At 33.3% G+C, this 27,299-nt stretch overlaps 1 protein-coding gene across 1 annotated transcript in view; it reads right to left on the minus strand.

The window, feature by feature from the left end:
• Positions 1 to 2,709: 2,709 nt before the first annotated feature.
• Positions 2,710 to 27,299, minus strand: part of LOC128204875 (uncharacterized) — a 50,828-nt gene continuing 26,238 nt past the window's right edge. Inside the window, exon 2 of the mRNA XM_052906278.1 lies at positions 2,710 to 3,863. Within this exon, the coding sequence (XP_052762238.1) occupies positions 2,710 to 3,863 (1,154 nt within the window). The remainder of the gene's footprint in view (positions 3,864 to 27,299) is intronic.

Here is a 27,299-nt window from a genome sequence, read left to right on the forward strand (position 1 = left end):
CGTGGTTGTTATGTTGAGTCAGAAACAATGCATGTGTTATCGTGTCTAGATTCACTGCGAATGTGACAAAGAAAGCACCAATTGGATTCCACAATAAGCAAGTTGTCTTATATATCGAGTGTTGATGCCGTGTAATCCCATATAAGTTTGGCATCATTTAAATTTCATTCGCTTACTACTTAAACCTTTTATGGATTATAAATGACCGAACCTCGTTTAACGGCACAGGGTAAACGCCAAAGACATAGAACAAAAAAAAAATATATATATATATATATATATGGAATAGCAGCACAAAACTTCACGAACAACACAATGCATATATACTATATAAAACTAGATGTGATTATCAAGGATTGTAAGGTATCGCAACTGAACGGTCAGTAAAATGTAAATTTACTGGGGGTTTAAACCTGTTTGGGTGCACAGCCTCACTCTTATCCTAACAATCGTAAATAAAGAATAAACGTAAAAGGTGAATCTTATTTAAGTATGCATTAACATGAGGAAACTACTAAAACGAAGTTTACTACTTGCGCAAGGGTGGGGATGAACATATCTTACACGAGCGGCAATGGTAGATGCTTTTCAGATCATTTCCCACCTCGGTTTAACAAAATATAGAAAAAATGTATTTTTGCGCTGGAACTCTTTTGTGAGATGAGAAAAAAAGTAGTTCCATACGGGTACTTTTTATCTTTGACCGTTGGCAAGATAGGGATTTCTAGACCGGCCAAATATTCTCCTAGTTAGAGTATCAAAGACACTGGCCCTAATTTCTCGAAGTATCTTAAGCGTTATTAGGTGATGTGTCTTATTTCATTAAACTGAATTTCTAAAACTAAAATCTAAAAAAGAAGAAAAGTAATAATATAGTGTTTCATGTTCATCATGACGATAAATACCGGGAAATACTTCAAATGAAATACATTTCAGTGTGTTTAGTGTTTTCCTGTTTAAAAAGATTTAATAGTGTTTGCAAAATTGGGGCATCATTTCTTGTAACACTTGATCATAAAATTATGACACAATAATACATATATGAATGGGGAAATGAATTTAGTATTGTATTTTTTTGTCTTGTGAAATAGGTGTCTTTTGCTTGGTAGCCATTACAAAATACCATACTATGTGTAAGACGTGAACCAATTTTCTCGAAACTTCTTAAGCTTAAAGGTGTAAATAGCTGATTTAAAGCATACAGACTTATCCTATGATTTACAATTTGTCCCATTTTCTAAAATAGCTTCACAAATTAATGTACATACGTATTCATGGTCATTTAATACAATAATATTCAACCAATATCTTATAACATTTACCGCTCTTTTAGTTAATAACAATTCCCTACCAAGCTTATCATAATATACAATTTCTTTGTGTTTGATTCTTTATCACTAAACATTTTTGTTAATACTAAAATAAACTATTTTCTAAAACTTAAGTATTGTATAGTCCCATACATTTAGAACCAGAACTAAAAATTTGTAAAATTAATTCATCAAAAAAATCTTATTTATCTGGTAAGGTCAATGTTGGAAATTAATCAGATATGAATTTTATTTTAAAATTGCTTTTGATTTTGCCCTGCTGATGTTTGATATGTTCTTTCAAAATATACTCCAGTTGTAAAAACAAAGCCAAAGAATTGTAAATCTTAAACTTTTTCTATATTGACTTCCTTATCTGAGGAATATTTTTCCTTACCCCGCCCCCTTTTAAAACAATCATAACCGAAGTCTTGACACCTATCTCAAAATTGGGCAGGTTACAATAAACCTTTAAAAACTTCTTCTTCGAAATCACCCATAATTACAGTATCATCCACATTTAGAAACGAACAATTTAAACTTTCCTATATAAATACCTTTGGAAACATGAATTATTATTGTTCATCTCTAAGTAGATTTACAATCAAAATGAATAACAACTTTCACCCCGTCGAACGTAAATGTTACGAGAATTTTTTTTCTTTATTGACTGTATCACAAAACCTCATCATGGACCATTACATTGGAATGCATCGATTTCATGACATTAAAGAAAATAAAACTCCCTATTTCAATCTTCAAAAAAATCGATCGAAAGAGTTCATTTTAAATCAACAAACACAAAATACAACCTCTTGTTATGTTAAGTCAACAATTGATAAAACCATGAAAGCAAACCGTGCTTAAACCTAGCCTAAAACCTACCTGGGCCTCAATATACATGTAAGAGTGCTTAGTCCAACAATAAAACCTTTTTTTAGTTCTTTTGTGAACAATTTACCACAAGTGCTAAGCAATGTAATGTTTCTTTAAAGTAATGTCTTTGTCACATTTCATATGATAAAGAACTTTGAAACCTTCAGATTTGTATCTGGAGAATAACCGAGGTGGAAAAGCTTAGCAAACAAAGAACATACTGCATTTTAGAAGCTATCGCTGTTTATAACATACATAAAAATATGACTTCAAATATAGTCAGGACCAGCTGGTTTATAATAACCTAAATCATTACGGGCTTACTAAAATCATTATGTGTAAATGAATCATTTAATTCCTCAAAATAAGGTGAGGATGAATGAGTAAGTAATGGCTTGATTTTTTATCAATAGTTTGGAGATTAGTGTGGAAGGAGATGAGTAGTAACTGGTTTGGAGGAGAGGCTAAAGGGAGATGAGAAGTGACTGGTTTGGAGAGGAGGGTGAAAGGTGATGAGTAGTGACTAGTTAATAGGGGAGGGTGAAAGGTGATGAGAAGTGACTGGTTTGGAGGAGAGGGTGAAAGGAGATGAGTAGTGACTGCTTTGGAGGAGAGGGTGAAAGGAGATGAGTAATGACTGGTTTGGAGGGGAGGGTGAAAGGAGATGAGTAGTGACTGGTTTGGAGGGGAGGGTGAAAGGAGATGAGTAGTGACTGGTTTGGAGGGGAGGGTGAAAGATGATGAGTAGTGGCTGGTTTGGAGGAGAGGGTGAAAGGTGATGAGAAGTGACTGGTTTGGAGGGGAGGGTGAAAGGTGATGAGAAGTGACTGGTTTGGAAGGGAGGGTCAAAGGTGATGAGTAATGACTGGTTTGGAGGGGAGGGTGAAAGTTGATGAGTAATGACTGGTTTGGAGGAGAGGGTGAAAGGTGATGAGTAGTGGCTGGTTTGGAGGGGAGGGTGAAAGGTGATGAGTAGTGGCTGGTTTGGAGGGGAGGGTGAAAGGTGATGAGTAATGACTGGTTTGGAAGGGAGGGTAAAAGGTGATGAGTAATGACTGGTTTGAAGGGGAGGGTGAAAGGTGATGAGTAGTGGCTGGTTTGGAGGGGAGGGTGAAAGGTGATGAGTAGTGACTGGTTTGGGGGGGAGGGTGAAAGGTGATGAGAAGTGACTGGTTTGGAAGGGAGGGTGAAAGGAGATGAGTAATGACTGGTTTGGAGGGAAGGGTGAAAGTTGATGATTAATGACTGGTTTGGAGGGGAGGGTGAAACGAGTTGAGAAGTGACTGGTTTGAAGGAGAGAGTGAAAGGTAATGAGTAAACACTGGTTTGGAGGGGAGGGTAAAAGGCTATGAGAAGTGACTATTCTGAAGGGGAAGGTGAAAGGTGATGAGTTGTGACTGATTTGAAGGAGAGGGTGAAATGAGATGGGCAATGGTGATGAGTAGTGACTGGTTGGGGGGGGGAGGGTGAAAGGTGATGAGAAGTGACTGGTTTGGAGGGAAGGGTGAAAGTTGATGATTAATGACTGGTTTGGAGGGGAGGTTGAAAGGAGATGAGTAGTGACTGGTGTGGAGGGGAGGGTGGAAGGTGATGAGCATTGACTGGTTTGGGGGGAAGGGTGAAAGGTGATGAGTAGTGACTGGTTTGGAGGGGGGGGTGAAAGGTGATGAGCAATGACTGGTTTGGAGGTGAGGGTTAAAGGTGATGAATAGTGACCGATTTGGAGGGGAGGGTGAAATGTGACCAAGACCAGAATACTCTGCCGCTTTTAAGATTACTAAAATAACATTTTGTACGAGTTGCCTATTGTATGGTAACATCCAAGCGATTCTGGTATGTATGCTATTTACAATCAATAACATTCCTTTTGCACTCTTGTCATTGTGCGGTCCAAAATGTTGTTTCTATACGATTAGGCTATAAAATCATAAGTTATAGTAGAAAGACTAACACAAATGAAGAAAATTAATGTAGATATGGAGCATCGACAGGTTGTACTTATTAGTGTCATATAATCATCAAGGCATATTTTTAAAGTACTGTGATTTCCATCAGTGTTGTCATTATGGGCATATTGAATGATCGTTTTCTGCAACGGGTGTTGTTTTTCTTTAATTTCAACAGACGGACATTCCTCTAGAATACTTTTAGAAACAAAGAATGGTTCAAAGGGCACATAGTATCCATTTTGTTGGTACAGCGGTTTCATGTCATTTATATTAAGTACTGTAAAGAGGTTATATCAGATATGTTGGTATTTACAATAGACAATGTAAAAATCCTTGAAGTGACCAGTTCTTTGAAGTCTTTTGCATCATTCAAAACATTATATACAGAACATGTCTTGCTTGTTATCACGCTAAAAACAAAAATGACCTTTGGGTGTGCTGGATGCTCGAAAACTTCGAACAATTGCAATTTACATGGGTTTTCAATTTCGTTTTCAAGCATATTGTCATCAAAGTGGAAATGGCTCCTTAAAAATCAAGATAGAAGAATTCCGAATTGGTTAAATTTTAGAATTCTGCCAATTGTAATAGCGGAAAAGGCAAGTTTCATTTTGAAATTGGCCATTGAGTTCACAAAACCACGACATACGCCAAAGTCTGGTCGGTAGAATGTAGGACAGTCAAGATGTGTGCACGATTTCTGAAACAAAAATATATATTCAAAACAATTAAATGGTCGTTGTTAACGTCGATAGTTAAGCGATATAAAATATACGAAATGAAGTGTTACGCCTTTATTTCTATATTTGAAACAAACTAAAGCTTTCCTCTGTTTGTAATGTTATTACAGCTTTCAAGGGTACACTTAGGATGTATGGTATCGTCACTGTTTTGTGAATAAAAAGTAGGAAAATGCACCGAATGCTTTGAAAAACAAACGAATGTTTCTTGCATTTGATATATCTAACGTATGAGATTTTCAAGATTTGTTGGTACCTGATGTGTCTATAATAACCAGTATTGCTTATAATTTAAAGGTTAAAAAAACTGCTTTTTTATCCAAATTTATACAAAGATCAATTAATTCTAATCCACCAGAATCAAAATGTAGTACTAATAACACCATTTAAGCACATGAACACTGCACTTAGTCCCGGACAAGGGTTACAAGGGCTATGATATTCAATATTCTGAAGAGCGGTGTAGTTTGTGACCTAAATGAAATCGTAAAATCAAATTAGTGTTACTACTTACTGCAGAATACTCAATTTATCTCTTATAAATAAATGTTCAATAATACACTCGTGTAACAACTTTCCATTTTCATTGTTTGAAATAGTTTCATAACAATTCACATTAACAATAATTGACAGTGTATTTTAATTTCTTAGATTAACTTATATATCTAATAATTGTCAAAGGTCTGATCTAAGTCAATATAAGGCTTTATTAAATATCTAAAGCAACAAAGCCAGTCCTTGACTGAAAGGATTTCCTATATGTTGCATAGTCAAATTAGGAGATATTGATCGGATTAATTAAAATTAGTTTATATAAAAGTTATATGACACAGCAGATAGATGTATTTGGGAAATGAGAAACGTGATGGAATGACTTAAGATGCGTTATGAATACCAGCACATTCAAGAGGAATGGTTACTGGCTTTGAACAGTTGACATTCGTTATCTTACCTCTGATGGATCAAATATTTCCCCTCTCTGACATCTCGGTTTAATTCTCATTGTGCTCTGGTGCTCTGGTGCTCATTATCATTGTAAAGTGTTTACGTTCATCCTTAATCGCCACAGCTCGGTCCATGCACATGATTGGATGATATCTTGTGTTTTCAAAACAAAACAGACAGTAAGGGTTGTTGTAGATGATTGTGGAGTCCGGAAACACGTCCATGTAAATGTAAGGAAAATCGTTGGATGAGTCGCACCTTTCAATGTGTGTTTCAATAGTAGCTGTATTGAAATCTTTACTCGCATCGCAAATTTTCTTCGTTGTATGTGAACTTACACATTCATATTTTAGAACTTCGAATACAGGCTGGTTGGGGAAGTCGAATACAGACCGCAAGATTTTAAAACTTTCTTCTGGAAATAGTAATTGCTAGTTACCGTATCCATCACAAAGTAATGTAGAGCGATGATGTTCAGTGTCCATTCTGCAACAAGTTTTACCCCATTGCACTGAGCACATTTTCTGTTTACGTAAATACGACCATCAGATTTTCTTGACACCGGTATATAATCATCAAGCTCTTGCATTATTAAACAAGAAACATGTCCTTGGTAATCGTCGGGGCAACTGGTTATTATAACAAAACCTTCTGGCAAATAATTCACAAACAAATTTATTGGATGATTGTAAAGTTCATCTTGCGTGTAACATTTATGGATTTGTGCTTGGGTGTTATTCTTTGATTCGAAATCGTGACAACACTTTCCAAATAATTCACAATCTTCAGTACAAAGACAATTTTCACAGCAAGGTCGCACTTTCCATCAGCTGTCCAATTCTGTTTCAAAAAACGTATTAATTATAACTGAATAATTAAGATATTATTAGAAAGAGACACCTTTGTAGACTTTAAAACTATGAATAAGTGGTTTATTTTGGGATATATATGCATATACCATACTATTTTGCTAAAGATAAGCTCTTCTTTCTTTAAAATTTATAATATACATCAGGGTGATTATACTTTTTGTTATAAATTTTGTTTAAGAAAATGATTCTTTTGAAAAAAAAATAAAATGTACCAAGTGAGCTTACGTCCATAGAGGTCGGTCATGGAGTATGGTTTATAAATAAAAAAAAATAGCATTTGAACATGTTTTGGCAATAATATGGGTTAACTATATTCTTATAAAACTTCTCTAGTATTCATTTGCATATATTTACACCTCAACTTCCGTTCCTTAAATGAACTGCCTTTCGGCAATTGCGTTCATCAATCGATGAACGCAACATCTTCGGATATGTTCGGATCGTAATTCATTGCATAACAATATACATGAAAGCTATTGATCTTGTTATTGGTTGTATTGTGTCTGCAGGTCCCGTAAAATATAGATCAACACTTTTAAAAGTGTAAGTTTATTATATTTTAAATATATTGGTACCAGGATTGTTTTAATTTTACGTTTTAAAGTGATTTCAAGTGGTTGATTATTTCCCGCGTTATTGTGACGTCATTTGAAAAAAAATGTTTCTGGTTATAGTCGGGACGTTGTATTTACAGAATGGGTAAGAACGGATTACTGAAAGGTTTTCTTAAATGAAATGAAGTATTTTTTAACAATTCTTGAATGAAATAATGAACTATTGGTGTAAATATAAGGAATGAATTGCAGGGTTGATGTCATTATCGGGGATATGAACGCAATTGGGTTGGTCAAAGTACGAGTGGAGTCCTTGGGACTCCACACACATTGACCAACCCAATTGCGTTCATACCCCGATAATGACATCAACCCCGCAATTCATTCCTTAAATAATGGTGTTAATATTCTGTGACATTCAATAACTTGTTGATTAGAGGTTATTTATATACACTATATATTGGAAAATTAATCCTGTTACCATAACAACATTGAATCAATACAAACCATACTTAATTTCACAAAGCTTTCAATTGTTGAAATAGGTACAAGATACAATATACGAGTAGAAGTATTTTAATTCGATATATGCTATAAAAAACATTCGCTAAATCAGCTCAAAGAGCTATTTTTCGGACATGAGCTATTTTTCGGACATGAGCTATTTTTTGGACATGAGCTATAATAACTGAAATCAATTGAAACTTCAATTATGCCGAATCGCTACATTTTGGTTTTAACCCTATTTTATTTCATGAAACTGTATAATGATAAATAAAAGTTTGCCTACAATCAAAGATTAAACCGTAGTAACAATACGTGATAAATAGACAAGCGATACATATTCACAAAATAAAATCATTTAGAAAGAGCTGAAATGAAAGCATTGCAGCTTATACTAAGTCTCGATACCTTCACATATGGATGAAATAAAAGATCTTATTATTTAAACTAGTGTATAGGCTGTTTTGAAGTTTAAAATATGTTTCTTGTGATAATATTTTGGATAATTTGGAAGGTGTATGACAAGTAAACGTATGAATAGTATGTGGTGATATGAGTTAAACATACTACAATTTTTCAGAGTCTACCTTTACCGCGCAGGGAGCATATATAAACACATACCTTCAAAGGCACTGACTTGATGAAAGTGTTATATGGGCATACTTCAGTCAAGTTTAGCTTCGCTTCGGTCGTAAAGACGCTTGCTAACAGAATCACGTGCAGCTGCATTGATTTCAGCATTTTGTTCTTTTCAGATCACCTTAAATATGTATAATGATACATTTATCAATATGTGAACAGTGAACTAAAAGCCACGTTATACATTTTAACAATAATCCAAATTTATTATATGTATGAGAGAAAAACTTCTTACCGATTTATTATGTAAATCCAATAAACTACAGACTATTTATTTTAGTTTTTATCGAAGACATAAATCATAAAATGATAACATAATTAAATGAAACAATTTCAAACTGTACTGGTGCCTTCATTTGTCGAAATCATTCATCTCCATCATACCGTACAATTTATACCCTTCAAAAGCGACAAATTTGATAAATGATCAATTTGCAAAACTAATTACCACAAAAGGTGAAGATGTGTTAATTATGCTATGATATCTAAATGTAAAAATCGAGCTCTTGTCAAGTAATACTGTCTACGAAAAATGATATGAAATAGAATATAGACCATCTATAATTATTGTCAGCTTTATATTTTGGAGAATAGCTACATTTAATGGGGCACTTTCACAGATTGACCGTTATGACAATTTTCCTGTTTCTGCTTTTCTTGTATTGTGCCACTTTTTGCGTTAATGTCTGAAAATAATAATTTCCGAAATATGGGAAATTGATGGCATTGTTGTTGCATTTCCAGTTCTGTCAACTTCGGCAGATGTTTGTGAGATTGCGAAACATATAGGAAATGTTTACATCACCGTGTAACCTTCATATAATCGGGGACAAGTTGGTAATTAAAATCAATATTTTCAAGAAACAGTATTAAGGGACTGTATAATAGAAGACTTCGTTATCAATTTAAATATCCATATCTTAAAACTCACTGTACTTCACTTTATCTTGCAACGTGGGAAATATCAATTAATGAACTGATCCGTCAGTTAAAGCTACAATTTACACAAAGTGAAATATAGTCGGCGCCTTTCTGGTTTCTTTATATTATGAAACAGCCAATCAGTTTTTACAATAAATAACAGCCCTATGACGCCCAATAGGTTGTCCATGCAAGCGGCACGTCGATAAGGCACCAAACAGCAAAACAAAATGATAGGGTATATACAGTTTTGTTAAGTTCAATGGTTTCCATACTGTTCTAATTGAGAAAGAACAGTTTGTGTATGTGATATTGTACATGCATTTTGGTTATTAAGTGTGTTTGTCAAGTGTTTCAATCTGTTCTAACTTTTAAGAATTTTGGGTGGGTTAAAGAAATGAATCACGTGTCGTTGACACCATGATTTAATTAGCCAATTTAAGACATTGAACAGTCTGGAAGATATGAGAGCGGGATATTTTGAGATAGAACAGAAAGGAATGCAAAATAACTCTCTAAACATAATATATAGACTGTTCTAAGTTAGACTAAATAAAAGGGATTGAAAAAACAATTTTAATGATGTAAAAATCTAAAAACTTACCCCAAATCGACTTTTAAAAGTATGTAATGTAAGCGACGAAATATCCTCTACATAATTTTTACAACATTTTATCGTAAGGAGAAAAGTTTCAAACACAACTATACGAGGCGCGTATTTAAGAATACTCATAAAGTGAATCTAAGCATTTTTTAAATCTCTGAAATGATAAATTCAGAAAAAACTATTTAATAATTTATAATTATCAAAATATTAGTTATATGTACTTTATGACCTATAACAAGGATATTCTAACAAAAAAATCATTTTCTTAAACATTCATATAGCATTTATTACATTGATATATCTGTTCTGTTTACTTGGATTACAGAATTACTTTGGGATTACCTATAATTTTATTATTATTATTTGTTCTATTGTTAAGATTCCTCAAGTTCATGCATACTTTGATAAGGTTTACCTTTTTTTCTTTTCTTTTTGGATTGTTGGGATAAGAGTGAGGTTTGTGCCCGTAAACTGGTTTAAACCCCCAGTAAATTAACATTTCACTGACCGTTCCAAGGCGGTACCTAACAATCCTTGATGAACATACCCATTTTTCATATATAGTATGATTGCACTGTGCTGTTTGTGGAGTTTTGTGCTGTTCTTTCATGTTTCTTGTTTGTGATTTTTTTGTTTTTATGGTCTATGTCTTTGGCGTTTACCCAGTGCCATTAAACCGGGTTTTTGTTTAAACATTTTGCTGCTAAGCTTGTTTCTGTAGCTTTTCGCATAAATATTTATATTTCTGTATCAGCTGTCTCCAACATCAAGGTTGCGTCCTCTAAAAAAAATAAGCAATACCTCTGGGATCAGTGCAATGTACTTTGATAGTTCCCGTCATTTTGACATTTACATTGATTTGTTATTATCAAACAAGACGCAGCTACATGTATTTGATTTCTGTCAGTTCAAAGGATAACGTAAATGAATGATTAATTATTTGATCTCAGCCGTTTTGTTTTGTATCTTCAACATGTCAGAAAAACTATTATAACTTATCAAGTTCATATCTTATTATTGTCTTTTCACTTTGATATCGTTGGTGCTGTTTCACAAAAGACGATTTCAAAAGTAGTTTATTGTACATAGCTAGCCCTTTCATCTATGTTCTATACATTTTTACACCAGGAAGAACGTTTCTATCATATCCGCCGGGAATTCGTGTTATTTTTAAATTGAGAAAAACACTAAAGCAAATAAACCCGTGGACTAAACAAATTTGTGTCTCACCATCTTGGATCTTTATATAAAATATAATGTATGTCAGGGTTATTATTTTCATTATAAGCGGCCATCTTGGATGCCATTTTAGATTTTCGAAAACTTGCAGCTCAATCGGTGAAAGTGAAAGCTTGTTACATTTTCTACAGATCCTTATAAATGTTTTCATATATAAAAGCCACTTAGATCAGAAGTAAACCGGTTGAGTGGTTCAAACATCCTCCGTCTGTAACACTATAAAAGGGATAAGACACCAGAAGATACATTTGCAAGAAAAAAAGAAAATTGTCAACTTACATTAAAACGATTTTCTTGTGTACAATATACTTTAATGATTAAAAAACACACGACACATACAATTTAGGTACCGATAAAAATATGAGCTTGAATGAACAGCGTGGCCACAAATTCCTCAGTTAAAAAGCGCCAAATCATCGCTGATATGTTTTGCTATATTTTAATCATACGCATATTTTTAATCAACAAAGTCAAAAGAGTAAAACACGATAATGTATTTAAATAAATGTTGTTGTTTTCTGAATCAGCCTATAGTGTGTGCCTTTAACAAAACACAGAGAAACAGAATATACACTTACAAATACATGTGAACTATGTGTAAATATAAGCACAGAATACATATGAATATACCTGTTATTATAGCGAGGTCGTGCGTATCACTATATAAAGGAAAAATGGAGAAACTGGTTTTTGAATTGATAGAGAACAAGTCAGGGGAGTGAATAGGAATACGCCAGTACTCTCGTGCGAACAAATCAAAGTTGGTTCCCAAGAAAAACGACATTATTTAACTATCAAAATCAGGACTAAAACCGAAGGTATAAAGCGTGTTTGTACATGCAACGCTTATTTGGTAACAGTTGAAAGAATTTCACGGAAAAATGGCATTCAGAATGCTTGTTATTTTATAACCGTTTTTTTTTTCAAAGTTTTTTAATGATTGGGGACATCCCTCCAGCTTCCGCCCATAGAAGCATTTCTGACCATACAATTGGAAAACCGTCTTCACGGCTGACTCAATGACACGGGCTTACCCTTCAAAATGCTTCATATACGCCATTGAAAGCCCTAGAAAGCTCGAAGATTATAAGAAGCTTCCATGGCCAAGAGTGTAAGATAGATTCATTCCGACCCGAGCGTAGGGTGATTTGCGGAAACGAGGTTTACCGAGTTTCCGCCAAACGCCCAGCGCGAGGGTTGGGGTGAACTTATCTTACACGAGCGACTATGGTAGATGCTTTTTCTCCCACCTCATTTAAACAAATTAATTAAAAATGTATTTTTTGCTGGAACTCTTTTGTGCTTAGTGGAAATAATTGCGTATGGATATGCGATAATTTGTGGTGGTCATGGATATGCGCGCAGTGATTTAGATTATGTTAATAGTCAAATCGGTCTTTAAATAGTTCTAAGGAGAGTGAAGCATTATTTCTTCAAAGGTGCGTTTAAACTGTTTTTATGGTGACATTTGAAGCGAGAAATAATACATTAGCGTACTAAATATTGCCACAAAACAAGTTTTCCATGATGCTACAGACGACAGTCTTCAACAAGGGAGGTAATTACAACGTGGTGACCATTAAAAAGGATTTTCATACGGGCATTTTATCTTCGCCCGTGGGCAAGATAAGAATTTCAAGCTTGGTTAAATTATTGGATCTAATTATCTGAGGTGGGAGAAAGCGAAATTCTACATTTCAATTTGCATTTATGATATTGAAGCTAAAACAACTTCAGTTATTAAATTATTATAGTTATATAACAAACAGGCACCTTTTAGCATTAAATACATGTTTTAGCAAAGTAGGTTATTTCACGTCATATTTCAGTTGAAATAAAAAAATGGAACCAACACTACCTATTACGTATAGGATATAAATTTGGTCGTCTGCTTAGCATATCAATTATAAGTGAGCAATTACAATTCAGGATGCCAAAATTACATGGAATGAACAGGCCACAATTCATCGACGCTTCTTTAGCTTAACAGGCTTAAGTAGCTCATTTTACACCAAAATACATACTTAGATTTGATTTTCATAAATATTAAATGATTTATAGTAATTATCAGAGAAATAATTCCTATTTAAAGTCAAAAAGCTATCAGAAAAAAAAATATCGCGAGTTATAGACAAACAATTTAGTGACCTTAACTTTATGCTGTTTTAAGCCACTTAAGATGTTTCGATAAATTGAAGGTAAAAGTACAGTATGTATAGTACATCTGTAATGTAACATCGTAGTTGGTCAAAAGATATTCCACCCCGCATTTGAATAAAGGAGTCTCATTTACACAAGGAGCACTTGATATTTCCTGTTGATTTCATGAAAAACATTCCTAATGAATTTTACACTTGTTATCATAAAATACACAATTTCAGTTAATTAGTTCAGGAAATATTAGCGCGCCAAGGGCTCGTTTACCGACACACTTCCTGGTCTCATCAACTAAAAGTATATATTATATGGCAATTGAGACAGTTCATGCATTTGTAATTATGTATTTATGACCCCATGGCATCTCGCAAATATTAATAGTACATTTCCTGTTGATGTCATGAAAAACATGTTTAATGAATTTGACACTTGTCATATTATAATACACAATTTCAATCAATTAGTTAAGGAATGGTGTTAGTTAGCGTGCCAAGAGCTCGCTTACTGACACCCTTGCTGATCTCATTAACTATAAGTATATTATATGGAAATTGAGACAGTTCAAACATAGGTGACCTTTGTAATTATGTATTTATAACCCCATGTCATCTCCCAAATATTAATAGTTCATTTCCATCTAGGTGCACGCTGATTAGAATGCCATAATTGAATAAAGGTGTCTCAGTCATACGAGGAAAACGTGCAAAATGATCGCTTTCTAACGCCCGTCATGATTTCAATAACTGCAAGTATGTATAATAGGTGACATTTGTAATTAAGTAATATAGCACCACGGGCTCTTGCCAATATTAATATTAATAGTACATTTCTTAACCATCTAGTTAGGATGTGTTTAGGAGTTGAATACTAATAAGCAATGGTCATTCCCTTTGGTAAAATCATACTGTTTTTGATGTTATCGAAGATCAAAGGACTTTGACTCAGATCTACACACGAAAAGTCTTGATTGACAAGGTTGAGCGTATAACATGATGACTGTCATAAAAATATCGTGTGAATTAAGGACATATTTTGAATGGTCAACCTAAGTTTGAGGGCAATTGCTGACATAGAGCCTGGTAATCATTCTGCTGCTCGTTATAAGATATCTGAGAGTGTGTAAATGATTCATACTCTGAGGGTCTGTGGACCGCAATTAAAGCAGTCTGTGTCTCGTTAAGATCTGAAAGTCTGCTGTGCCCTCGCATGATACAACAAAACACTTGCCAATAAAAAAAATGATTTTTTCAACAAATAAAACTCTGCGTTAGTAAATTTAAGACGGCATGGAAGACGACGACGACGACGCCGGCTAACATGATCCCTATATATCTTCGACACAATAAACTTCCGACTTTTTAACAGTTCTGTGCTTTCCATTTTGTTGGTTATTAGAATAAAATGCCGGCATTCTCTTGGCTGAATAAGCCAACCGAGAAATGACGAAGATTTCTGTTAAATGTTCTTCATGTTGGTCATTTCTTATTGTTAGGTTCCGGGGCGAAAACACGACGAACAGATAATATGACGCCTTTTTTGCATATCAACCCGTTCACTTTTTTAGGCTTTTCATAACGTTTGCGGACGCATTCACTCACATTCGCATATTCCGACAAATTTCCAAGCGTATTGTCCCCTAATGGATGTTCCGAAGTTAGGTATGCAGTTAGTAATATAACAAAGATAAAAGCATACTGGCTGGATATAATGTGTGATTCAAAACCGATTAATACGTTATGTAAGAGTGCAGAATATACTGTGAGTTTCATCTATAATCGAGGTTTAAAACTGACCATGTCTTCTCGTGGGATTCATATTTATAATTGAAAGCTCGATTTGCGATTGCATTAAATATAATGTCGTTTACACGTACATATACTGATTATTTATGTTCATGAAAACCCAGAAGAGAGACTTAGTAAAACCAATTATGGTTAACTCTCAATTCTGTAATTTTCTCACTGTTCATGCGTTTCTTTCACTCCATATATTGTATGTATGCAGTTCTGTATTTTCAAATGCTTATTTCTGTGTTCAATATTTTCTGAAATAAATACTGGTTAAACCAAAGATGGGTATTGCCACTTTTTTGCTAATTTTTTAAAAGTCATTTTTGTTATTTGTTCAACATGGCCGAAAAGAGTTATAAATATAGTAATTATATATAGTAAAAGTATAGTAAAGATATATGAAAACAGTTTGGCCTATGCTGGCTACGAATGTCTTACCATGCTTGACTCTCGAGCGTAGAGTGATATTCGTCCTTAAGATCACCACTGTCACATTGATTGCATCGTCGATCTGCCTTGCCATACACCGGATTATATCTAGTACAATGTATTTTCGATAGAATTGTTCTATGTTACTTTATTGAGTTAACAGTAGCAAGTGCCCTGACAGTTAGAAATTCCAATTAAATTCAATATATAAATTTACCGACAGACTGCTTTGCATCCCCTCAAAATATTCCTCAACGTTGTGAATGTCAGTGTATCCATTTAATCTGGATATTTCCTCATCTCGCCGAATCCACATCGCCGCTATGACACTTTTACCTTGAGCAGCCCTGTGTTCTTGTTTATTGCTCTGACATGTTAATTTCTTGACATATACCTTTATAGTTCGCGTTTGTTGCTGTGAAATGTAAGTTGTATGACATATACCTTTATAGTTCGCGTTTGTTGCTGTGATTATTGTAAATTACTTGACATACATCTTTATAGTTATATACCTACGATGTAAATTGCTCTTCATATATAAATTTCTAGTTTAGCATATATATTGCCACCTATTATTTACCGTTTTTCGTTTTCTTTTATTCTACTAAACCTGCTAAAGTATTCGATGTTGATATTAATGAAATTTGGATACCGTGTGATTGTTTTGGTATGTTAAGTTTAATTATGGAAAGATTATGTAACGAAATAGCGAAAAAGACGTCGTAGCGAATCCCCATTTGTTGCAATAGTCACGATAACACATGTGCTTTTCTGAATAGTACATGTGTAATGTAAGATATGTCAGAAAATATAACCATCACGTACCTTTCTGAATAGTACATGTAAAATCTAACATTTTAATTAGTCAGAGAATATATCACTCGGCATTTGAATAAAGGTGTCTCAGTCATACGAGGAAAATGTGATATTACCTCTGAATTTATTGGAAAATGCTCGCTTTCTTACACTGTTTCTGCTCTCATTAACTACAATTATGTATTATTCGGCAACTCGAGACAGTTCCTACATTGGTGATATTTGTAATTAAGCAGTGTGATTCCATACCTCTTGCCAATATTTAAAGTACATTTTTTGTTTAGGTACTACATTTAGGTATTTACATTTTACTGACCGTTTTACTGACCTAACACTTGTTGGTAAACATACCTAGTTTTTAATAAGTATAGTATGTATGCACTGTGCTACTTGTGGAGATTTGTGCTGTTCTTCCATGTTTCTTGTTTGTGATTTTATGTTCTGTGTCTTTGGCATTTACCCAGTGCCATTAAACCGGGTTTAACTTTTTCTACTGAGCTTGTTTCTGTAGCTTTTCGCACAAATAGTGATCTAAATGCGATTGAGTTTATTTTCATGATGCTTCATTAATGTTAGCTCGTTGTGTCGATTGGGCATTAAGATGATAACGTGCAAAGTCATTTGTTTAATCATCTAGTTACTTGGATGTCTGTAGGACTTAACTAATGTAAAAATACAACCTTCAAGATAGGGAATCATTTAGTACAAGCCTAAATCAGAGCTATTTCAAGGTCGGCCCAATGCCACTCATTGATAAACAATCCCTGTGCACGGTTTTGTATTGACAATGTTTCAGCCAATTAGGTTGTATTCTACGTCATTTAGATGAACTGGACTCAAATCTTAATGAATAAGTTATGCCTGTGCGCTACGCTAACTCCTCCGATTGTTAATTATTAAGATATTACTTCATGTCATCTAACTATTACTAGGCAAGGGTCTAGTAAAATCATACTGTTCTTGGTGTTATCAATGATTGAAATACTTCGCTAATGGCTGATTTAAATATTGTTTAAAAATAATTTAATTTCATTGTTTACCATAATTCAATATATAAAAATTGAGTTCCAGGTTATCCAGTTGACGAAAACGTTTGATTAACAAGGTTGAAAGTATCACATGATGGCATTAAAATATGAAGTGAATTCTGAACGACAAGTTATGGTCAATTGCTGATCTGGAGCTCGATCATCGTCTGCCTCTCTGACCATTTTGAGTTAAACATAATAATGCATTCAAATTAAAACGTTCCTTTGTGAATCTATGTGAGTAAAAATAGATTGTGCCCCTTTTAAAACATTCTGTCAATATCTTGAAATCGGATGAGGATATATAAACTACAGTCGGAAAGTTTGAGCCAAACGAAAACGTTTACCTTCAGTTTAAAGATACTGGCCCTTAAAATCAAGTTCGAGCCAACGAAAAATTTGAGCCAAGCGATTCGAACCAACGGGTGTCGACTGTATATATTGCTTATACAATTTAAAATGATTTTCATGCTCCACTCTGGTGTGTTTTTATGCTAATTTTCGATATATATTATATATATATATATACTAAATAAGTAGATTGCATGCAGAAGTTCCATAACAATGTATCTTTGAAAAATACATATTTGAATACTCAGTCAAAACGTTTTAAGTTCATGTTTATAAAACATAGGTTTTGTTTAAGGATCATTAATATTATTAATTATTAATCAACTATTACGTATTTGACGAGATACAGAGACAATTGCGGTACTAATACCAGACAATTGAAGACAATATATGCCAGAACTCACTCATTATCGACCAAACTCAGCCAATATCAACAAAACTCGCCTAATATGAGTTTCCTCCGTTTTGATTGGCTACAAAACTCGCCTAATATAGGAATTGAGAAATGGGCCATTTTCATTGGTTGTCGAAACTCGCATGATATGAGAAATATGCTGGAAATTATTTTTAAAGGTAGCCATTTTGTTTTCCGTTTTCCGACTGTTTTGAAAAGTTTGTGTTTCGTTTAAACCTATTTGAATACTTGAACCTATTGAATGACTGAACCACTTTGTACGGTTTGATATTACAGTTGTATTTAACCCGTTGGTGGATTTTACGACTATTATGATTGTGTACACAAACAAAATGGACGACGAAGGCGAAACATTTGACGTTTTAGCAAACGATTTACGAACTTGAGACGAAAAAGACATGCTTCCTTACAATGTACAGTGCTTTATTCATAAGTATGTGCAATGTCACTTTAAGGATGCATATCAAAATCAGCAAAGTCAAGTCTAGACATCATTAATGGATAAGGGATAATACGGCTTCAATGTAAACTAAAGGTAAGTTATAAGAATGTTTTTAACCAAAATTGTAATAGTTAATTAAAAAAATACTTATTAATTAGGTGATTTCATATTGGTCCAGTTATTTGTCCTCGGTCAGCTGTATTTGCCTTCGCATTTCGGGCTCAGGCAAATACAGCTAACCTCGGACAAATAACTAGGCCAATATGAAATCACCCAATTAATAACATTATAATATTGGTCAGATTTCACGCTTTTATATAAAACTGTACGGTAGATCATTGGTATGCTAAATATATTTATTTAGTATGATGTTTGTATTATTATATTATAATGATATTTATTTTCATAGAATGTCCCTATGAGCTACATGTACATATTTATATTTTATGGGCTAGTACACACATACCTATTTGCACTTTTCATTTTCTTAGTAAGTGCGCGGACTTCTTGTCAGTACAAAAAATAAATGATGACGACATGCGACGTCTTCAACCCCCGTTTTAAACAACAATCTGAATAAAATATGCAATTTCAGGATAATAACGAAAATAACAGCATAATTTGTCTTAGAATCTGACACATAAGCTGTGTTCGCTGTTTTTATATCCGAAATTATTTCACTGAGAAGCGCGCTAAATGGTCTCTTGCAATAAATGGAATGAGAAAGAACTATTTCGGTTTAAATACCACGAACTTTACATTTTTCTAATATAGAAATAAAGCAGTATAAACAACGGAACAACACAGTTCAGTGTATATTCAGATGTAAATAGTAAAGTTCATACATCCATAGACTGAAGATACTTTCTAAGCCGTTTTTAGTAGACATCTTAATTACCTACAGCTATAATCGACAGTGTATTAATCATCTGATCCTCGAGGCCCATTGAATATCTGTCAATTGGTGAGAGATATTTTTAAATGTTTGTTATTATTAAGTCAAGGACCATAACTATGTATTACTTTTGAATCATGTCCATAGTGTTATTCATCGGTGTTGTTCATTTCCCAGTATTTTAGGATTATCAGATATATCATGATGCTTTACAATGAACAGCACTTAAGCGTGGTGCTAAATGTATTGATGGTGTTGATCTAGTATTTTTTCCAGAGCACATCCAACCAAAGAGAGAAATAAACAGTTGTCTGGTAGAATAGGTGTCAAATTCTCACCGAAAAGGTTGTCGGTTCTATATTAGCCAGGAGGAATTACTATTGGCCTTAAAGAATTCGCAAGAAAACTGTGTTCTAAACAGGAAACGGACTCGAGGGTGATTATATATGCTTTCAAAAACCAAATTAGTGTAAAGTATTATCTGATACGTTATGTAAATCTAAATCTGTTATTTTTGCTGTTTAACCCGAAAGCAATCAATTTATCTTGGATTGAACTTTTCCACGGTCAACAGTATGAACTGTTTCCCTCTCGCACTATGACGTCATAGGATTTTCCTTCTTTTATTTTAAGACGGCAAATCATTAACGTTTTTTTAATGTTTTAAACATTTTGTTGAAATTAAAGGTTGATTTGATATTGACACAGTTAAATCATGGTTATTTGGGTATCATTTAAAACTGTTTCTCCAATGCATCGGGAATGACATTTTTAACTGTTACCCTCCACCGATATGATGTCAGTCGCCTTCATCTCGGGACAGTTGTTTTGACTGTTACCCCATAAAATCATAAAATAAGTGTAAACGATTATACTTACAATTTGTATTCTGTCTATACGCAATTAAGAAAAATATCATGTCCTTGTTGATATGCAATGAAAGCAAATGACAAAAAAATGAGTTATATTCTAGAATATTAAAATATGCTGAAGCAATCTTCTGGTATTCAGAATGCTACATATTACATTTGGTGCTTTTGAGTAGTATTTTACAAGTGTTAACAACCTAAATAGTGTGTTTGTACGCGAGCCATTGAGCGAATTCATATGCAATAATGTAAAATAGTGTTTGGTGTTAAAAGAAGTACACAAAATGATTTAATTTTAGGTACAATAATATAGCATTTGGTTAAGTTATTGCGTACATGTGATAATAAGTTTATTAAGAAAACTTTACTTTATTGAATGCTTGTGAAAGGTACACTTATAAAAATGGTGTTCGTTATTACGCGATCTGTTAAGATCACTCAGTTTTTTTCTTTTCCTGAAGAATGGCTCTTCCAAGAAGTAAGGAATGATAAATTATTTAATACTTATATTAAGCAGAAATTAGATGATAATTGTATCCAAAACAGGAATCGAAAATTAGAAGTATATTATAGAGCATTTTTTTATATAAATATAGCATGTTTTTAAGTCCAACACTACTTAAACTCAAACAGTATTAAAAAGTTTCGATTTATTTTATCAAGGTTATGCGCATCTGCATATAGGCTAATGATCCAGAGATGAAGATTTGCGAAGCCAAATCCTATACCCTTAATGAGAGGAATTGTAACACATGTCAAGTCTTAGACAATGAATATTAATTTGTTCAGGAATGTGGCCTACACTCTGATAAAAGACGTAAATATACACCACTAGTTTATAGACGTAGACCAAACATGCAACAGTTTATTCAATTAATTTCATCTGATAAAGACGACCTATTAAGAAAACTTAGTATATTTGTTAACAATGCATTTTAGTTTGATCAGTTGACATGTATGCGTCCTAATTGTTTTATTATTATAATTGGTCTTATCGTTTATCATGTAACGTTTTGTTTTGTAAAGTTTGTAAAGAATATTTACTTGTTTTACAAACATGAATGAGATGTGTTTACACAGAATTACTGTTACTGTGGTCAGCTTTAATTATGTAATGAAACTAATTCGAAATCGATAGGTTCATTAATAGTGTATGCAAATACTTCTGGTGCAGTAATTCTTACCTGAATCAAAATAAGTACGCTTTCAAAACTACGCATGATTACTTAAATCTACAAGTATGTATGTAATATAACTTTTCACTTCGACCCAAACTTTCTGTCTGTAGTATTATTAGAGTGAACATTTACACAACGTTTTATATACAATGATTATCTGTAGTATGTTACCTTAAAGCTTAAAACTAATCTCACTTGATTCAGGTAAGACTATATCAAAGTAAATTTTAAAGTTTAATTGATTTCCCATAGGCTCCCTATAGTTTTGTTTTGTAAAGGTTGTCCGATATGGCGAGTTACAGATATTTGCAAATATAACTATCAGGATAGAACACGTATTGTTGTATATATGCATGTGAATACTGTTTATTTCCTTTTGTCAGTGATTACACATATGAAATTATTGATGAATTAATTCAATTAATTAATTATTTATTTTTTATTTAATGAACTTATGAACTTGATGTATTTGCTTCATCGATATAAATCTTTACTTTGGTTGTTTAGTTTTGTAAGATAAACTGAAAAACACACTATATTGTATATTTATTTGTCCACACGGGTCATGGCCTTCTGTTTTATCTGGCAATAAATCTGGAATCTTGAATCCATAATTTCAACCACGAGGGAAAATGATGACGTTTCTGTTTTGTTCCAACATGTCAATTACATTGTTCAATAATTAGCGCGCTTATCAGTATTATCTTCAAAATATTAAGTAATGATTTTCATCAACATAATGCATTAGTTAATTTGCTTTCTTAGAATAATCAAATTATTAATTTTGATTAATACCATGCAAGTATGTGGAAACATGAGTTGACCTTAAGTTTGAGAAATGACTTGTGTATATGTGTTACATTTGGACCTGGATTTATGTCAGAAATTTATCACGTGGTACACACACACTCTAGCATACTCTCTAGTTTAACGCGAAACTATTTATCAGAACTCAGTGATAAAGAACGCTACATTTAGCGTCGAATGCCGAACCATTTACTTTTAAATTAAAGGCAGGTCCTTAGATAATTATCATTGAAGTCTTCAGACCATCGTTAACATATGCTAAAGCGATTGATTGTTCCATCTATTCTCAAAATATCTAACCGACATATGCCGGTAACGGCAATGAAGCTCCTACGACAATAAACGCTATGGCATCTTGACCATTTAGTAGCTAAGGATAGAAATGTTGAACTAAACAGAGATAGCTATCAAGCTCCGGATCAGTGTAATATACTTCTCAACTGACCGCAACTGCAGTTGATCCAAAAAGTGTTTCTTACTCCCCTTTAAAAGTTAAACTTTATGGGATGCCTTTAACCTAGTGTGACAATAATGAAAGGATGTTACTGGCTATATTGCCACAAAAAGAATCAATAGTTTCAGTGTCGTAACATTTAGCTAGGCCAAACCCTTTTGGCATGATTTTAGTAAACAAGGTAAAAAACTGTTTTCTGGACAGCAATTTAATTAGCCATTAGCTGTTGACCTTAGCCGAAGTCGATTGATCATTGCATTGATGGTACCAAGTAAGTTTTGAGTTGTTGTTTTTTTTGTTTTGTTTTTGGAGGGGTGCATTAAAATATACATGAAGTAGGGTTCTGTATACTCTAAAATCCAGAATAACTAAAATAATTGTATAACTTAAGCATCACTATAGTAAAACAACATGTTTATCTATATATAGATATAAACGAGCAAAAATACGTGTATCTGAATTGTGAAATATAGTTTTATCAGTGAAATAACAACAGTATAATAACATATCAGTTTGATATTTTCACTGCAAAATGAGGAGTGCAAATATCAACTTTTTAAAATTAATTTCAAAATCCTGTGTAGTTACTTCTCCTAGATCCAAACAAAACACTTCACTTTTAACAATGAAATATTGCCCCAAAATTATTTTTTTTAAAAAGGATACATAAGTTTAAATAAAGATATATTTGAAACTAAACAACTTACCCTTAATTAGAAAAAGGTAATCCCGTATTTCAAACATTTTCTTGAACTTTGTGGCTGAATGTTCGAACAGATGCTTTCATACCAAACAGATTACAAACGAAAACAACTGCTCGAAAAAAAAAAAAAAAAAAAAAAAAAAATGTTATATCATCGTTCAAATATAGCTTGAACTGTTTGATTGTTTTACCCCACCCACGCCTCGAAATTTGTCAACAACCTAGCGTGGAATTCACTCTTTACCTGGAAATCGACCTGTCTTCAACGGATCAGACTGGTCTCTGACATTGAGATGACTGAATACCCATGTATCATAAAACAAACTCTTTAACTAAGAACGCTGTTTGGTATCTAAGGATTATCCGCAATTGTTTTGCTAACACGTTCGACATATCACAAACAATAAATGGCGGCGTACAAATGGGTTTTGCATTCATGCCCTGTTTAATATAAACGTTCTTTCATTATTTTTTAAAACATAGATGCATTAATAAAACTTAACAGACTAATGTTTATAAAATGTTGCACTAAAAACGAATGAATAATAAACTAAAAAAATAATACCAAAGAACACCAAACCAGAAAAAGAGAATTGATTGCTACATCATCAGCTATAATTTTGAGTGAGGGGCATTCCAAGGGTAGTGGCGTAAATAACACAAAAAGGGTGAAGTTAAAAAAATAAATTTAAATATTTATGCGAAAAGCTACAGAAACAAGCTCAGTAGCAAAAGGTTTAAACATAAACCCGGTTTAATGGCACTGGGTAAACGCCAAAGGCATATAACATAAAATCACAAACAAGAAACATGGAAAAACAGCACAAAACTCCACAAGCAGCACAGTGCATACATATATAAAAAAAAACTAGGTATGCTTATCAAGGATTGTTAAAATACTAATAATGCTCCGAAAATAAGCATAAAAGAGACAATGGAGGTCATAGAAAAACTATCGTTAGTGCTCTGGGAATTGTAATGATACAGTATGTGCTGTATTTCTACCATTTTTGGAGACAAATGTTTCATCTGTACTTGTTTATTTAAATATGTGAGCACATTATAAAATAAGTCAGATTTGAAAATTAACAACAATTCGTTAATCCCGTTGTTAACTTTAACGATGTTCTCAACAATCGGCACATTGTGTCTCCAAATGAACAACCATACAATACATTTAAGTCAAAGAGTTTTTTTAGACATTTAAAACCGTTTGCATGGGCGGTTCCAGGATAAGACGTGAGTGGGGTGCATTTTACAAGTGTTCCACCACTGCATGCGCTCTCATTCCCAGGAATAAACCAAATAACCTGTATATAGAGAATGTGGTGAGGCCGCCGGCGATTAACTCATATATCATTACGCTAAGAAGACCCATTCGATAACGCAAACAATGAACTAAAATGAATGAAATGACTCGTGTCTTAATAGCGCCTTTAGAAATAATTAAAAATGAACTTTAATGACCAGTTTAATATTACTAGTTCTCCTCCCTAAAACATTAACATATATGCCCCTTGACAATTGAAATCAACAACAACATGTTTTCAATATGGGCGCCGCCATGATTGACAATTTTTAAAGATCCGTATTATTTTCGAGGTCACATCTGTTTGGCAAAAAGCCGAGGTTTAGATAACATTTACTCCTTCGTGCTGATTCCATTCAATAATTAACTACCTATTCACTGTCTAAGATTTACATTTTAATAAACCTTTCTTTGGAAAGTTTGCGCTTTTTAGGAATGCAATTTCAATCGAACACTTTTATATATTTAAAAGTGCCCTCACCCTATATATATATATGTTAAGTTCTGTTGCACCAATAATTGCTTTGCACAACATTACCTCATTTGGAATAAAAGAAACATACTTAATCATTATGTAGCTTAAAATGAAAAAAAAAAACAATTAAAGAGAAGACAGCTACATCTTAATAAGGAAATTTGCTTCAATTACAAGAATTTATAGGTTAAGATAGGCACAATCTGAAAACAATGATACTAATAATGTATGCCCTGCGTGTACCAGTCTTACATAAACATTATTATTTCTTTATTATTTCCTAATCCAAAGGCGTATATTTTACTAGGCTTAGAAAACTGTAACGGCAGCACCGTTCATTGTTTTTAATATGTTTGGTAAACAGAGAAATGGCTGAAAATAGCTCCATTTCGTCTCTCTAAGTATCGCAACTCCAAGAATTTTGTCCAATTTATCAATATCCCGATTGGTATCCGCCGTAGGCTATTCTATATGAGTTTAATTGGTTAATCCATGTTTTCCTGTTGTATAACAGTCCACTGGCCTCCAAATGCAAGGGAAGGGGTAGATCTTTAGGTAGGAATTCTACAGCAACACAATTCGTGGACTCCAAACCAAACGTCTAATTCTCCGTACGAACATAATGCAGAAAATATGTATAGCAGCTCTGATTTTCTGTAAGTACACAAACAACTGATAAACTAGAAGTGATATAATGCCTTATAACACACAAAGTAAAATAACATCGGTTCAAGGGCTTTATTTTGTGTTATCGAATTGAACACCCTATGAAATATGCACTTAAAATGTTGTATCATACATATCTTTCTTACTTAAGGTATAAATAAAACATCATGAAGGATAAGTATTCATTATCAAAATGTCACCTGATTGTTTCATTTTTCGACCCAATTATAGAATAATAGGCGATATTATTATATATTTCTTCTGATCAAATCACATCTATCTAAAAAAAAAGGATAAATCATCAAATGTGAAGTACAATTCCTACAAAGAGGAACATTCATTAGTTTAACATTAACATTATCTTGTTCATGTCACATACATATGCGAGGTGTTATTGTTTAAGGACTAATTCAATGTGTACAACAACGGCTTGAAAAAATAACATAATATACCCTACTGTAAATAAAGATTATTGTATTTCGTATCTTGTAAGTTGAAGTGTACGTGAAGCCTACGACATGGTCGACGCTGATGACATATTATTTCCCGTCTAATACTAAAATTGCCATTGTAAATATTTTACGTCAATATTGGATAAATATTGGGGAAAATATGTGTAGATAACATTAGTAGGCCTCATTTTAGACTTCAAATAGTCCAAAGGTGCGTTGTGACCTTTTTCGGGTATGGCCAGTTTAGACGCTTATTGGAAGAAAAGTACATGTATTCTAATTCACAGCAGCTTCTCCCGAATTTTACAGTCTTTTTAGTGGAAAACACAACGTCCGAATTTTTCTTTATATGCTCTGTTTTAAAATAGGACAAAACGACCAAAAACATTAAGAGAGGAACCTACAGAAACAAGCTCAGTATACGTAGTTCGACTAATCCCGACCACGCAATCATCAAAGCCCTAACCTTACAGATACTATTTACATTAAAATAACGTTATTAATGAATGCAAGCAAAACGAAGACGATTTATGTAAACGTAGCACGCTTCAAGCATAGAAAATGTGCTTCGATTTTATTAATTCGCGACTTCTTTTGATTGTGGTAAAGCAAGGTGTAACAACCTGTAACATGACAGGATTCCGATATTTTGCGGCAAATTGAAAAAGACAAACGTAAGAAATGAAACGGAGGGAGCATCGTTTTTAACTACAAAACTACCTTCTTAACATTACGACTGCCTCATTATTGTTGTAAGTTACATGTTTGTATAATTTCATGAAATGTATCGCATTTTTGTAACTAAATATTTTATATTTTCGAATTGTATCATTGTATATGAACACTATTCAGCGTGTGCTCAGTAATGAAACCTAAGCATTTAACATCAAATAATGGTTTTCACACG

Source organism: Mya arenaria, chromosome 10 (genome assembly GCF_026914265.1).
Source record: "Mya arenaria isolate MELC-2E11 chromosome 10, ASM2691426v1".
In the NCBI taxonomy this organism is placed as follows: domain Eukaryota; kingdom Metazoa; phylum Mollusca; class Bivalvia; order Myida; family Myidae; genus Mya; species Mya arenaria.